The sequence below is a fragment of the Hypomesus nipponensis genome, chromosome 21 (genome assembly GCF_054491055.1).
Source record: "Hypomesus nipponensis isolate SF chromosome 21, ASM5449105v1, whole genome shotgun sequence".
NCBI lineage: Eukaryota > Metazoa > Chordata > Actinopteri > Osmeriformes > Osmeridae > Hypomesus > Hypomesus nipponensis.
Genome location: NC_140381.1, coordinates 8,083,723 through 8,098,005, shown reverse-complemented (window position 1 = coordinate 8,098,005; position 14,283 = coordinate 8,083,723). Strand labels below are relative to the sequence as shown.

The 14,283-nt window shown below is 49.0% G+C and overlaps 2 protein-coding genes and 2 non-coding genes across 7 annotated transcripts; all 4 read left to right on the top strand.

Annotated features, from left to right (window-relative positions):
• The first annotated feature begins 133 nt into the window (after positions 1-133).
• Positions 134-9,356, top strand: slc25a38b (solute carrier family 25 member 38b). 4 transcript variants are annotated; one of them, XM_084685301.1, is made up of 9 exons: positions 134-668; positions 1,003-1,120; positions 2,331-2,432; positions 3,444-3,568; positions 4,188-4,272; positions 4,629-4,808; positions 5,262-5,430; positions 6,254-6,417; positions 7,149-9,356. In XM_084685301.1, exons 2-9 carry the CDS (start codon positions 1,106-1,108, stop codon positions 7,269-7,271), a joined length of 963 nt encoding a protein of 320 aa, XP_084541427.1. In that variant the 5' UTR covers positions 134-668; positions 1,003-1,105; the 3' UTR covers positions 7,272-9,356. The 4 variants fall into 4 exon arrangements, with proteins under 4 accessions (XP_084541427.1, XP_084541425.1, XP_084541426.1 ...); XM_084685299.1 differs by having other exon boundaries at positions 2,328-2,432; XM_084685300.1 differs by having other exon boundaries at positions 134-1,120; positions 2,328-2,432.
• Positions 9,357-10,560: 1,204 nt separating this feature from the next.
• Positions 10,561-14,156, top strand: LOC146237742 (small ribosomal subunit protein uS2). Its single transcript, XM_084685303.1, has 8 exons — positions 10,561-10,656; positions 11,197-11,368; positions 11,573-11,691; positions 12,125-12,370; positions 13,011-13,139; positions 13,491-13,659; positions 13,773-13,814; positions 13,995-14,156. The coding sequence occupies exons 2-8, from the start codon at positions 11,236-11,238 to the stop codon at positions 14,087-14,089; spliced, it is 933 nt and encodes a 310-aa protein (XP_084541429.1). The 5' UTR covers positions 10,561-10,656; positions 11,197-11,235; the 3' UTR covers positions 14,090-14,156.
• LOC146237744 (small nucleolar RNA SNORA62/SNORA6 family) lies at positions 11,850-11,993 on the top strand. Its single transcript, XR_014740680.1, has one exon. It is a non-coding gene; the product is annotated as a small nucleolar RNA SNORA62/SNORA6 family (small nucleolar RNA).
• Positions 12,465-12,608, top strand: LOC146237743 (small nucleolar RNA SNORA62/SNORA6 family). Its single transcript, XR_014740679.1, has one exon. It is a non-coding gene; the product is annotated as a small nucleolar RNA SNORA62/SNORA6 family (small nucleolar RNA).
• Positions 14,157-14,283: the final 127 nt, after the last annotated feature.

Here is a 14,283-nt window from a genome sequence, read left to right as displayed (position 1 = left end):
AGGTTGCCTTCTCCTGAACCATCTTAGCCTGTAAGTTCACACACTGCTTTATAACACCACCAGAGGGTTCTGTGGAGTTTGATCTCGGCAGCTCTATCAACGGTTTGCAGAGCGAAGCAAGATAAAACCGGTTCACAACCGGTTGTAGCGTTGTCGAGACTGGTGTGGAAATAGTAGGGAGGGGCTTGTGAGCAACGTAGATATCCTCTAACTTTGCTCACGTCGCTACGCAGTGCAGGTTTGACATTAGCCTCTAACTTTAGGCTAGCTTGAAAGGAACAGGGTATTGACAGCGAGCAGAGCGTTACATAAATACTTTTGTTGATACTCTTGTTAATTGGAAACGAAACATTTTGTCACAATACTTGTGTCGTGAACAGAACTTTTGAGGACAAACGACTGTAAACAAGCAGGTTAGCGTACGCTGTCTAGCCAGCAGTGCTAGTAACGTTAGGCTAGCTAGTTAGTAGCTTGCCTAGTTGTGACAGCCGGTTTTGGCTAGCTAGACTGGCTGACTGTTTTCTCGTGTGTCGTCTTCTTACCTAACATTTTTTTAAACTGACATCTTACCTCACACCACACTAGTGCAGACTTAACACTGTCAATATGACTTTCCTGGAGCCTAATCAAGAGATCATCATCATCGGTCCTTAGCAGCATCTAGCCAGGTAACGTTCACCCGGCACAGTGCCTCAGCCTGCATCTAAATTGTTGTCGCGTTGTGTGCACACCCCAGTCACAAGTCATGACGGGATCAAAGCAGATGTAGATACATGGGTGCTGCCATCTAAGAAAGATACAGTACATGCTGTTGCAACCTTGGGTGCCATTGTAACAAGTCTGCCAGCCACTGAATTGCTACGTTTGTTAATGAAAATATGTGGCGTGTCCAGATTTCCGTGGGCATGGTAGAACTCCCAGGGCTTTATGTTTCCAAATATGGGACCATTGTTGGGCCCCTTTTTGTAAATGTTATGCAAATTTTCCTGACTCTTAAACTAGTTGGTTGGCTGCTGCACTGCACGATATCAAGACGGCGGGTGAAAAGCAGGCGCAGCGGTCCACAACGCACCTGCAGGATTCATCCACCACAATACTGTCAAAGATGGAGTTGGCAATGGTAAAGACATTTTTTTCTCCCCAATTTTCCCTTTTTTTTTTTTTTTTTTTGCAGACACACAGTGGCCATTCCACATCCTTCTGTTGACTCCTTACAAACTTCTATGCTCTTGGATATGATTAAATGATACTAACAATAGTTAATCTTTGTAGTTTCGGACTTTGTTCTTGTGGCCTTTGTTCTTTTCTGTCCAGATAAACTTTTTAAATGAACCCTCTGTACTACCTTAAATGTCTAAGCTATCTAACCTAACCGGCCAACTGCCATTAGCTTCATAATCAAGCCAAACATGTATGACACGACAAGGACAGAGCAATTAACTGAAGCACATGCAGATGTCAGGCAGCCTTAACATTTGACATGCATTCATTTAGCAGACGCTTTTACCCAAAGCGACTTCCAAGAGAGAGCTTTCCAAATCCTCCGAAACCTGCCAGAGGGCACGGAGGTTTGGCCAACCCTAGATTACTCCCATCCCCTCCGCTGGTCGTCATTATTGGTTGCCATGGCATCCGTTTGAAAGGTGGTCCGGTGGGCACAATGAAGACGGGGAGCGAGGGAGAATCGCGTGTTTAGAGACGAGGTCGCGCGGGGGGGGGGGTGCGCGAAAGCCAATGGTTGTGGGGCACTGGGCGTGACGTGATGACCACTTACCTGTCCGTAGAAGGTGTATGTCGTACAGAGGACATTGTGTGAGTGCAAGGTGCAATGACAGGGCATCCATAAAAAGTAAACAGGCTTCTATCGCCGTACTGTAGTGACCCACATTCATGTCCTCCCCCTTCTCTCTCTTGCTTTCTTTCTCCCACACGCACACCAAACACACTAACCCGCCAAACGCACATACGCACGCAAGCAAGCACAGCCACTGCATGACTCATGGCATTTCACCGAGACGCGATTTGGCAGAAAGCGTTTCAGTGCAAGAGGGAGAGAGAGAGAGAGGGAGAGAGAGAGAGAGAGAGAGAGAGCAGTGGTGCGGTACGGGGGGGGGTGTGTGTGTGGAATGTGCACGCGGAAGGTGCCGCTGAGAAGAGCTGGATAGAATCCTTTAGAAGCCTCTGGATTAAGCTGCTGTAGTCTGGCAGGAGGGGGGGGGGGGCGGTTTGGAGAGAGGAAAAAGGAAGCCAGTCAGTGTGGGTTTCGGGAAAAGAGAGGCAAGGAAGATCGAAGGATGGAGGCTTATTCTGAAATGTGCTGTTTGTAGCAGCAGCAGCAGCAGCAGCGGAGAGAGAGGGAGAGAGGGGTGAAAGAGGCAGAGATGCAGGAGAAACAGGATTCTCAAGCCAGACCCCCCAGCATCCTGGGAAAGGTAGGGGCAGTTAGCCATTTACTCTGTGTTTGCGTGCGTGCGTGCGTGCACACCTGTGTCATTGGCAAGTGAAAGTACATGTGGGCTGTCCAGCTTCACTCCTAGACTTAGGTTAGGGTCTTTTACTATCAACGCAGTTTGCGATATCACTGTGTTTTTGTATTGGTCTGTGTCCAAGTCTTGACAGTATCTCTCTTCTCGCCTGAAAAGTGTGTCCCCGTGAAAAGTGTGTCTCTCCAGTGTCCCCGTGTCCATCCCCCCCCCCCCATGTTTATTATTAGCACCTTTCTGTTTGTCCCCCGTCCGTGTTCCCCCGCCCCCCCCCCTGCCCCGTGGAAGTCCCGCCAGGCGTGTGAATAATCATAACACAGGGTCTCCGTGTGATTCGCCGCGACAGCTCCTCTGTGGGCGTGTGTGTCGACTGTCTCTGCACATCTGCATCATCCCCGCTGTGTGTGGGCGCTCGCCCGCTTCACCCCCCCCCCCCCCCCCCGTCGCCCACACTGGGCAGCATGCATACATGTCGTCGCCCCCGCCCCCCCTCCCTCCCATCCTTCAGTGCCATGCTGTGTGGAGTCTGTTGTTTAAACTGGAGTTGCTGTTTTTTGGATCTGAATGTTGTTCTTGTTGTTGTTTATCTTCTGTTCCCCCCCACACGTGTGCACATTCTCGGTGGGTGTTGTGGTGAACACGCCACATGATATGCGCAGTTTCACATGCGGACCATGTTAAGTGGTTCTAATCCTCAATTTTTTTTCCTCACTCTCCATCTCTCTCCTTCACTCCCTCTCTTCATTTATCTTTATTTGATCACTCACTCTCTTTCTCACTCCTATCTCTCTCTCTCTCTCTCTCTCTTTGTCTCCATTCCCATCTCTCTCCCTCTCCCCCTTCTCCCTCTCTCTCCCCCTTCTCCCTCTCTCTCCCCCTTCTCCCTCTCTCTCCCCCCTCTCCCTCTCTTTCCCCCCTCTCCCTCTCTCTGTCTCTCTCCCCCATGTCTCCTTGCTCCAGGCTCACCCGGCTCTCAAAGCCTTCATGTGTGGCTCCCTCAGTGGCACCTGCTCCACCCTGCTGTTCCAGCCTCTGGACCTGGTGAAGACCCGCCTGCAGATGCTGCAGAACACCATGCACCCGGGGTACGTCTGACCCCCCCCCCTCCCCCCAAACACAAACACACGCTGCAGAACATCGTGCACCAGGGGCACGTCTGACCCCCCCCCTCCCCCCAAACACAAACACACGCTGCAGAACATCGTGCACCAGGGGTACGTCTGACCCCCCCCGTCCCCCCCGAACAAACACACGCTGCAGAACACCATGCACCAGGGGTGCGTCTGACCCCTTCCCCACCTCCCCTTCCCCCCAAACACAAATACACACCGCAGAACCCCCACCCCCCCCTTTAGGACCACTCTAAATCTCCTCTTTTGACCTACATAGGGCAATTAGACCCACCACCATGTAATTAGACATGCTGGCAAGCTGGGAGACAAGCAATTACTCTGTGGTTGAGTAGACAGCCGGAGCAAAACAACAATTCCCCATCCCTAGATAGCACTCCACAGGTGCAATCCTAATAGAAAAGGGTCTGGTTGCTTCTCTGAGTGGGCTATTGGAGAGGTCCTTCTCCTAAGACCGATTTTCAAGTGTTTCAACTTAGGGAAGCCCCTTCTCCCTCATCCACTCATAGCCTCCAGTTCTGATTTGTACTTGTGTGTGTGTGTGTTTCTGACCTGGCACCCGTCTGTCCCTCAGAGCGCCAAAGGTGGGGATGATGACTGTGTTTGTCAACGTCATCCGGACAGAGAACTTCCTCAGCCTGTGGAAAGGAGTGTCCCCGGTGAGTGTGTGTTCTGTGTGTTTATCTTCAGCCATCCGCAATGGCAATTCATTGCATCTCTGTGTATTTACTTATTTTGAGATTTGAATATATTGCCACAAAAAAGGATGCCGCGATGTCGAGCTATTAATATAAGTTATGTCCTGGTAAGAACCAAACACGACTCTCAGCATGTTTTCCTGCAGTGCCATGCGGTCAGTGTCTCAGTGCCGTCTTCCTCTGCCGTCCTCTTCCCAAGTAACTGACAAGACTTTGACTGACTCGCATCTCTTCCCGCCTTCCCCATATCTCCCCTCCTCCACTCTTCCCCCTCCCCTCCTCCCTCCTCCTCCACTCTTCCTTCTCCCCCTCCCCAGTCGTTTGTGCGCTGCATCCCCGGGGTGGGCATCTACTTCAGCACCTTCTACTCCCTGAAGCAGCACTTCTTCCTGGAGCGGGCGCCCAACGCCGGCCAGGCCGTGCTGCTGGGGGCCGGGGCGCGCGCCGTGGCCGGGGTCTGCATGCTGCCCGTCACCGTCATCAAGACCCGCTTCGAGGTGAGGCTCGCCACAAGCAGGAGGTGGAGGGATGAAGCGGTGGAGGGGTGAAGAGGTGAAGAGGTGGAGGGGTGAAGAGGTGGAGGGGTGAAGAGGTGGAGGGGTGAAGAGGTGGAGGGGTGAAGGGGTGGAGGGCGGGAGAGATGGAGGGATGTGGGCACGTCCACAGTGAGGTTTGAAGAGGGGAGGGGCCTCTTGAGAACCAGACAGGCTGGCTGGGATGGTTAGACTAAGAGGGGGAGGGAGTGACAGACACATTTCTGTGTCCAAGCATGGATAGACATGCAAAGAACGGAGCGCTCTCCCACTGCCCTCCCCACAACATTGCGTCTCACACAGAAGGGAGGTGGAGGAGGGCACAGACCAGCCTGGTCAGTCACCAGACAGGACAGGCCAGACAGGACTGGGGTCGGAGCAGTAGTTACTATGTCTGTCTGTGTGTGTGTGTTCCAGAGCGGCCGGTACAACTACGTGAGCGTGGTGGGAGCCCTGAGGAGTGTGTGTGAGACGGAGGGCCCCAGGGCTCTGTTCTCCGGCCTCACGGCCACGCTGCTCAGAGACGCTCCCTTCTCCGGCATCTACGTCATGTTCTACAGCCAGGCCAAGAAGTCCCTGCCCCAGGGTAAGATGAGAGTGAGAGAGTGAGAGAGAGTGAGAGAGAGTGAGAGAGAGTGAGGGAGAGAGAGAGTGAGGGAGAGGGAGAGGGAGAGGGAGAGGGAGAGGGAGAGGGAGAGGGAGGGGGAGGGGGAGGGGGAGGGGGAGGGAGAGGGAGAGGGAGGGAGGGAGGGAGGGAGGGAGGGAGGGAGGGAGGGAGGGAGGGAGGGAGGGAGGGAGGGAGGGAGGGAGGGAGGGAGGGAGGGAGGGAGGGAGGGAGGGAGGGAGGGAGGGAGGGAGGGAGGGAGGGAGGGGAGACTTTATGATCTCCTCTATACATTTATTCGTTTCGCAGATGTTTTTATGCTAAGCAATTTGCAAACAGTGCTAAGATAATCAAGGCACATTTACAGTGACTCAGTGCAAAGGACCACAAGGTATTTGTAGTTGTCTATGTATCGTTGTGGAGAAACATTATAGACCACTAGCAATAAAGGCAACACATATACAGTATTAGCCTTTAGCAGCCTCTGTGGGTCGGATGTGTGTTAAAAGAAGTCCCTGCCCCAGGGTAAAGTGTGTGTGTGTGTGCATGAGTGATTTACATGAGCTCCTCTATACATTTATTCATTTCGCAGATGCTTTTAGGCAAAGCATTGTGCCAACAGTGCTAAGATAATCAAGGCACATTTACAGTGACTCAGTGCAAAGGACCACAAGGTATTTGTAGTTGTCTATGCATTGTTGTGGAGAAAGTTTATACACCACTAGCAACACGGATACAGTATTAGCCTTTAGCAGGTTAATTCCCATGTTATCCACGTCAACCCTTCTCCTGCCTCCTGTCTCAGAGGTGAGCTCTGCGCCCTACGCCCCCCTGGTGAACTTTGGCTGCGGGGTGGTGGCCGGGGTCCTGGCCTCCCTGGTCACCCAGCCCGCCGACGTGGTCAAGACGCACATCCAGGTCAGCCACGCCCACTGGACCACCAGAGACGCCATTCGCTACATCTACACGGTAAGACCTTGTGGGTGGGCCGGTGGAATTATAACCCTGGATGGAAGGGAAGAGAAGGGAAGGAAATAAACATTATTGTGGCAGTACAGCAGAGCCTCAAAACAAGTTTTACACAAGTAACAACATCTGTTCAAAGACCAGAACTATACGCACTACAAAACATTAACCAACATTCTGGCACAGCTGAGTATGCCGACAAACATCATTCAAAAGCTTTAATGAAGGCAGTACTGTGTCTGAGCACAGAACAGCACGAATAGAGTATATACCCAGTTAGATAAGTCAATAAGTGTCCGATTCGTCCGGTCGAGGTCGAGTGAAGGTCAAAGTGACTGCGACCTCAGTGGTGTTCTCACCAGGACTGTTTGTTACAGCCCTCTGTGAGGTATTATAATCTAGTCTAATGGCCACGGGCAGGAAGGACTTCCAATAGCGCTTCTTGCGACTTCGTTTGGTCATCAGTCTGGCACTAAAAGGATTTTCCACACCCATGTCATGGAGGGTGGTCACACTGTGCTATAATCCCATTGATTCACTACTACAAACCAGTATTCTGCCAGTTACCTCATTGACGCTACTTCTAAAGCAACTTCTAAAAAGGCTAGCTACTCACTCTCTCTCTCCTCCCTCTCTCCTCCATCTCTCCTCCCTCTCTCCTCCCTCTCCTCCCTCTCTCCTCCCTCTCCTCCCTCTCTCCTCCTTCTGTCCTCCCTCCCTCCTCTCTTCCGCAGGAGAAAGGCGTTAAGGGCTTCTTCCGGGGGGCGGTGCCGCGCTCTCTGAGGCGGACGCTGATGGCCGCCATGGCGTGGACCGTCTACGAGCAGCTGATGGCCCGCATGGGCCTCAAGTCCTGAGGAAGAGGGGGGGGGGGAGGAAGAGGAGGAACTGGCAGAGCCAAAACTTGAACCGATAGAGGGGCCGTGGGTCACTTCATATCCTGTGCATGAGGATGTAGGGAGGGAGGTGTAGGTGAAACCTTTCTTTTTTTTTCTCTCTCTCTCTCTCTCTCTCTGAGAGACTTGAGTGACTTTTCTGAAACGCTCCCGATAGATGGCAAGAAAAGGTGAATGGACTCTCAATGGACATGTCGGCGTGTGTTTTTAAGTGTGCGTCCGTACTTGTGTGAGTGTGAATGTTTGATGTGAACCCTCACACTTGTGTCAACACAGACCTTAAGTGACATTCCCCTTCTGCTCTGAAGTCCACTGATCCCCCTCTCTCACTCCCGTCTCTCACTCCCATCTCTCAATCCTATCTCTCAATCCTATCTCTCAATCCTATCTCTCTCTCTCCTTCTCTCTTACTTCTATCTTTCTCACTCCTATCTCTCTCCCTCCCTATATCTCTCCCTCCCTATCTCTCTCTCTCCCTATATCTCTCCCTCCCTATCTCTCTCTCTCCCTCCCTATCTCTCTCCCTATATCTCTCCCTCCCTATCTCTCTCTCTCCCTACCTCTCTCACTCCCTATATCTCTCCATCCCTATCTATCTCTCTCCCTACCTCTCTCTCTCCCTACCTCTCTCTCTCCCTAACTCTCTCTCTCCCTACCTCTCTCACTCCCATCTCTCTCTCTGACCTCTGTGCTACTCGGACATCTGAGTAGGGCGTAAATCACTGAAGACCCTGTCACTCGCATTGCCAGTGTGTTGATAGCCTAACCCTAACCAGGTGGCGTTGAGAAAGAACCAATAGCCCAGCTGAAACAACAAGGCAACTCATGAAGTTACCTCAGCGAGCGGTCAACTTATTAATGTAGTGACTGTAGCGACTTAGCTAATTTAAGGATTTATTTATTGACCTGCTGATAAACAACTTATCTTTAAGCTTGGACAATCAATATGACGCACAGTGCAGTGTGTTGTGACTAAAGGCCACAGTAGAGCCATCATTACACAACTATGCTAAGCTAAACTGGCCTCATATCAACCTTATGGTAGCAAATTCTACACACTAATGGTGCAGTTGTAAAGCCCAATGTGCTCCTTTGTTCCTTTCTAGAAAAGATAGGCAGTCTAATCTAGAAATGCAAATCGAAGCCATTCTGGGATGAGATAGATAAATAATAATGCATTTTCCCATCACAGCAAACCTGCAGAGGCATCTCAGCATAGATGTTGAACAGGCGACTAATGTGAGTGGAAGAGTCCATGTCGATGTTGGACAGCTGTGTTCTTGGTTGGCCTTTTGTAGTTAATGTAAATACTCATTTCAGCATCGCCAAAAGCAACAGACTGAACCCATATTTTTACCTTGATTGCATTGTGATGTTGAAGAAATGTTATGACTTAAAAGAAGCTGTGGTATTATACAGATTTGTCTGTTTCGAAAAGATCTAGGAACTGGAAATGTGGACATGGCTTCTCAGATACTGGCTCTTCATGGATAAGAGTTGTTTTGGGTTGGAGAGGGTTCATGACTTCAAATCTGTTTGCCAATACAATTCCACAAGTAACTTTGTGGAGTTTTTTAAATGTTTTGATTTTCACTCACTCATACAAGCTGGTTTTAGTGGAGGATGCTGGATCGATACAATACCCTTTTGACTGCAAGTCCTGTATAGAACTCTCAGATAGGAGTGGAAACGCACTTTAGCAATAGACGCACATTCATTAATTACCCATGTGAAGGCTGGTGGGGTGTGAGGGTGGAGTGCTTGACTGTTTTAGAAGTTTCCAACAGCCCTGGTGTCTGTCTTTTCAGTATTGTAATACAAACTTCTTACCAAACTGTGCTGTGCGCCGTAACTGAAGACGTGTACATGTTCGCCTTGCTGATAACAATTATTAGCAGCCATCAGTATTGTCCTACATGTGATATTGTGACTATATTTGGTCAATGGTATTGGAGATATTTTGTCCGTGCTTGTGGTTGCTCAGACCAATGCCGTGCCTGTTTATGTGAATAAATTTTCCTCTTTTTTCTTTTTTAAAGAAAAATATACCTCTGTTCTCATCTTTAATCTTGACAATAGGCTATGTAGGGTTTCGGTTAGCGGGAGTCTCTGTCAAGGGAAGTCTTAAAAGTGTTTTGAGGTTTCAAACAACATTTCTCTTTCCTGCAGACACCACCTTAATGTTGCCCAAACACAAAGTGACAGCTGAATCCTCTGTGCTCAAAACTCAGTGTTTCTCACGTCCCCCTGATGAGACGAGCATCTCTCTAGACAGCCCCAGAGCTGACTGTGAATGTAGAGCATGCCTGGAACAGACCCCGGCATTGTCTGGGTCACTCTGAGAGGCCCATGCTGACATGGACAGAGACAGTCATAGGGTCAGACAACCTGTCAGTCTGATCACTCAGGGGAACAGATTATGCAGTTTAATCCAACGTCATATCTTTCAAAGTAAAACCTTCACAATTGATAGTCTTTTCTGTGACTTCAGATAATACATTTAACTTCTGACAGTTTGACATTACTGCAGTCAAACTAGATTAATTTCAATGCCAGACAGTATATTTTGACAGAGAAATGTATCGCATAGGCTTCTGTCAATCCCTGACAAGGACACTGTTGCACAGAGCAAGAGGGAGAGAGAGTAAGAGAGTCTCTAACTGGCAGAAAACTGAGATAACATATCAAAGTAAGGCGTTATCAGGAGACTTTGGCTCATTTTAATGGGGTTTCAGATTGTATGGTTGAGACTCCCTGCTTTCCCTCTATTCTCTGTCGCTCTCTCCAGAATGTGTCTCATGTCTTAGGTAGCTTGGGACTAATCCTCTCGTTGTAGAAAGCATTGATACAATTCTAAAGGCAGTGCAGGATTTCTAAAATCCCTTCTATCACTACTATTCAAATGTAGGAACATATTTGCATCTCTATGGATGACATCATGAATGAACAGTTTATGGATCCTATGTGGTATTATGTCCTTAGTTTAATACAGAGGAGTCAATACAAACTGCATCCCAAGTGGTCAAACTGTTTTAAATGTCAAGTCTGTAGCCTTTAAATCGTGGTCTTGCGAGAAGGAATGGTCTGAAAAGGGAACTAAAGTGACATTTGTGACAGTTCCCGTGCCGTCGATTTAATCATGCCTGAACTCTAACTACTTGTTTGCCATCTAGTGACTATTTTTTAAACTGCTTTTACCTCAAAGTCGTTTACGAAAGAGGAAATGAAAAGCGATTGGAGGATATTACCAAACAGGCTCTGATCTTGCAGTATAAAAAGGACGTCATTTCCTTAGACCGCCCTCTTTTACCGTAAGGTACAGAACTCCATACGGCGTTGTCTCGTGGTGAGAGAATTATTTGTATTTTTTTTTATTTAAACAATAGCGGAAATAGTCAACGCTACTATGATATTTACCACAATGACCATTTGTACCGCAACTGCTAGTATTAGTGATATTGCCGCCTTCACTAAGTCTAATTTCACGTTAGTCAAATAGGCCGAAAATCAACCACGCAGAATGGCTAGCTTAGCTACCAACCTAGCTAAACCCGAAACCTCTAGCTTAGCCTCTGGACTGCACGTACTTTTGAATCAATACGTACTTTCCTCTTCAGAATGTGAATCATGTCGTTGTATAAAAAAAAATGTGTAGCTGCGATTTGAACTGCACTCTATTAAAACCTGACACTGACGCCAATCGGTGTTGTGGTGTCGGAAGTGTGCTATAGTGACTCGGCCGGGTTTTCGCTAACACCATGAGGGCTCATGCCCAATGACTGGCGTTTGATAGTGACCTGAGCCACATTTTAAACGGCTGACTTTCAGTCTCTGAATGTCCCATCATACAGACGTCATGCTCACCAGGTGTTTCTATCTCCTCCAGCTCTCCCACTAAACTCGTTACTTAGGGAAAGTGGTCACGATGTCCGGAGGTCTGGATGTGCTGCAGATGAAGGAGGAGGATGTGCTTAAGTTCCTGGCAGCAGGAACGCATCTGGGAGGTACCAATATGGACTTCCAGATGGAGCACTACGTGTACAAGAGGAAGTGCGACGGTGAGTTCCTGATCTCAACCTTAAAATACGTCCAGTTGATGTCAATGATCCTTTGAAAATTTCCGACCAAGGTCTCAAACATTTCTTCTCTGCGTCTCCATCTGAAACTTGGATCTAGTTTGGAAACATGCAATTTTATTATTGACTGTCGATCTGTTATTGAAGGGTCTGTAGAAAACCAATATTTGTTGTCTTCTGTCTCAGGCGTGTACATCATCAACCTGAAGAAGACATGGGAGAAGCTGCTGCTGGCTGCCCGCGCCATCGTGGCCATTGAGAACCCAGCTGACGTTTGTGTCATCTCTTCCAGGAACACTGGACAGGTATGATGTATGTACTTGAACCCCCGCCCACCCTCACCGGCAGCAATAAATGGCATTTACAATGTGATGAAACGGTTCCATGTGGCATATGCGCTTTCAAAGTTGTTTGCGGTGAAGATGATAACCAAGCGTTACTGGTTAAGTATTTGTATAGGTTTACAGCACTCTATTAAAACTTGGCACCAAGGTCAGTTGGTGTTCAAGTGTCGGAAGTGTGCCATAGTGACCTGGCCGGGTTTTCGCTAACACCATGAGGGCCCATGCCCCATGACTGGGGTTTGATGGTGACCTGAGCCACATTACCCAACTATTAATGCGCAGCGAACTGTTAAGGGTCAGACTGCTTGTAGATCCTGTGATCATGGATAGAACCGCATGGTTGGTGTGCTCAACCATGGCCCCTAACCTCCCGCTCCGTGTCCCTGGTCTTCAGAGGGCTGTGCTGAAGTTTGCCTCGGCCACTGGCTCCACCACCTTCCATGGCCGCTTCACCCCTGGCACCTTCACCAATCAGATTCAGGCGGCCTTCAGGGAGCCCCGCCTCCTGATCGTCACGGACCCCCGTGCCGACCACCAGCCTCTGACGGAGGCTTCCTACGTCAACATCCCCACCATCGCCCTGTGCAACACTGACTCCCCGCTGAGATACGTGGACATTGCCATCCCTTGCAACAACAAGGTACAGATTCAGACAACTTTTGGATGGGGGTCGGCTACTGTGCAAATGTGTGGGTCATGTTTCTCATTACTTTTGGAATGCGTGTTGTGGAAAAAAAGCACTCTATTAAAACTTGGCACCAAGGTCAGTTGGTGTTCAAGTGTCGGAAGTGTGCCATAGTGACCTGGCCGGGTTTTCGCTAACACCATGAGGGCCCATGCCCCATGACTGGGGTTTGATAGTGACCTGAGCCACACGAATCACCTGCTTCTGTCAGTTGGAAGCATGGTTCTTTTTTTACCAATGGGGAAACTGCTATTCCTAAGACTCGTGAGGGCTTATTATGGGTTTTGAATGCGTCTTTTCCACTCACCTAAATTCCTTCAATTTAAGTACTGTTCCAGGCAGCAGTGAATTTACAGGGAAACATTTCAGTCCACTAAATCTGTTTACTTGCACTGACAAAAGCTACATTTATCATGACATGGCACATTCTCTTTAGGACCACATGGTTTGGCCAGTATTCTCACACTGCATGGCATTGTCTAGCTGGTCCTTTGGTAAACCATGCAGTTGTCCTGGCAACACATTCATGCATCCATCTTTTTAAAGGCTCGAAACTTGTTGATTTGATTGGTAACTGTTGGTCGTCTGCCTATAGGGTCACCACTCTGTGGGTCTGATGTGGTGGATGCTGTCCAGGGAGGTGCTGAGGATGAGGGGCACCATCTCCAGGGAGCACCCCTGGGAAGTCATGCCTGACCTGTACTTCTACAGGGACCCTGAAGAGGTAACGTCAAAACACCACGCTGTGCATCGTTGTACACTCTCCCCATACATGTCTGCCTTACAAGGGCTTTGATCAATAAGGGGAGCTTTGACCCCATCCCCCTTCAAAAAAGCACTTGCTTTGCCTGGTCAGTGGCTGGGTAAGTTGTCGTAGAAGGGAAAAGTGAGCACGACATCACTGGTGGGTGAGGTGGCAGTCTTTATCTTGTACTGTACAATCTCAATCAGTGATGGTACAATTCATCATTTAATAAAAAAAAAAAATTGCCAGTGTTTTAGGAGCTTCAAATACATGGCTTTGGGATCCCTGAGCTTAGTCCAGGATCTGACCACTTCTTTGTCCGGGTTTCAGATTGAGAAGGAGGAGCAGGCTGCAGCTGAGAAGGCCGTGGGGAAGGAGGAGTTCCAGGGCGAGTGGACTGCTCCCCAGGCTGACTTTGCCCAGCCCGAGGTGGCCGACTGGTCCGAGGGTGTCCCGGTCCCTTCTGTGCCCATCCAGCCGTTCCCTGCTGCCGGCGAGGGTAAGGCCCCCTGACCATGACGTTATAGCCATGTTTGGGAAACGTGTGTTCGGTGTGCCACGCTTTTCTGTTTGTACAAGTCTGAGGTCTGACTGGGTTTATCTTCTGTCCAGGTGCCCCTGCGAAGGCCCCAGCTGCCACTGAAGGGTTCTCTGGTAAGTCATGTTGGTGATTCTAAGTGAATAATGACTGCCCATGTTCTGTAAAAGCCTGTTTTAATATTTACAATTTGAGATTGGGCAGGCTTTAACTCTGATCGGGAGCAGTAAAATGGTGCAGGTGCAAATTAGGCTTAATCTTCATGTGTGGCTAGCCTAACACTTTTTGTCCTACAGAGGATTGGAGCGCCCAGACTGCCACCGAGGATTGGTCTGCTGCCCCTACTGCCCAGACGTCTGAGTGGGGTGGTGCCTCTTCTGATTGGCCGTAAATGCTGTCCTTCATACAAGAATAAAGCAGTGCTATGAGCTAAAGTCAATAAACTTGGTTAATTGCTATTGAGTGTTTGTCCATTTAATTGGGGTGTAATCTGGGATAGTTCAGATACCACTAGTGTCAAATTAATGTTGGGTTGCACAATTAAATGCATTACTTATTAAAGTTAATGTGACTATAACTGCGAAA

What these genes read in the sequence shown, in the direction of transcription:
- LOC146237742 (XM_084685303.1), top strand. Translation starts at nt 11,236, where the DNA reads ATGTCCGGAGGTCTGGATGTGCTGCAGATGAAGGAGGAGGATGTGCTT. An exon ending in GTTCCCTGCTGCCGGCGAGG is followed by an intron (nt 13,660 to 13,772) that starts GTAAGGCCCCCT and finishes TCTTCTGTCCAG; the next exon opens with GTGCCCCTGCGAAGGCCCCA. An exon ending in TGCCACTGAAGGGTTCTCTG is followed by an intron (nt 13,815 to 13,994) that starts GTAAGTCATGTT and finishes TTTGTCCTACAG; the next exon opens with AGGATTGGAGCGCCCAGACT.
- slc25a38b (XM_084685299.1), top strand. An exon ending in TGTGGAAAGGAGTGTCCCCG is followed by an intron (nt 4,273 to 4,628) that starts GTGAGTGTGTGT and finishes CCCCCTCCCCAG; the next exon opens with TCGTTTGTGCGCTGCATCCC. An exon ending in CCATTCGCTACATCTACACG is followed by an intron (nt 6,418 to 7,148) that starts GTAAGACCTTGT and finishes TCTCTTCCGCAG; the next exon opens with GAGAAAGGCGTTAAGGGCTT.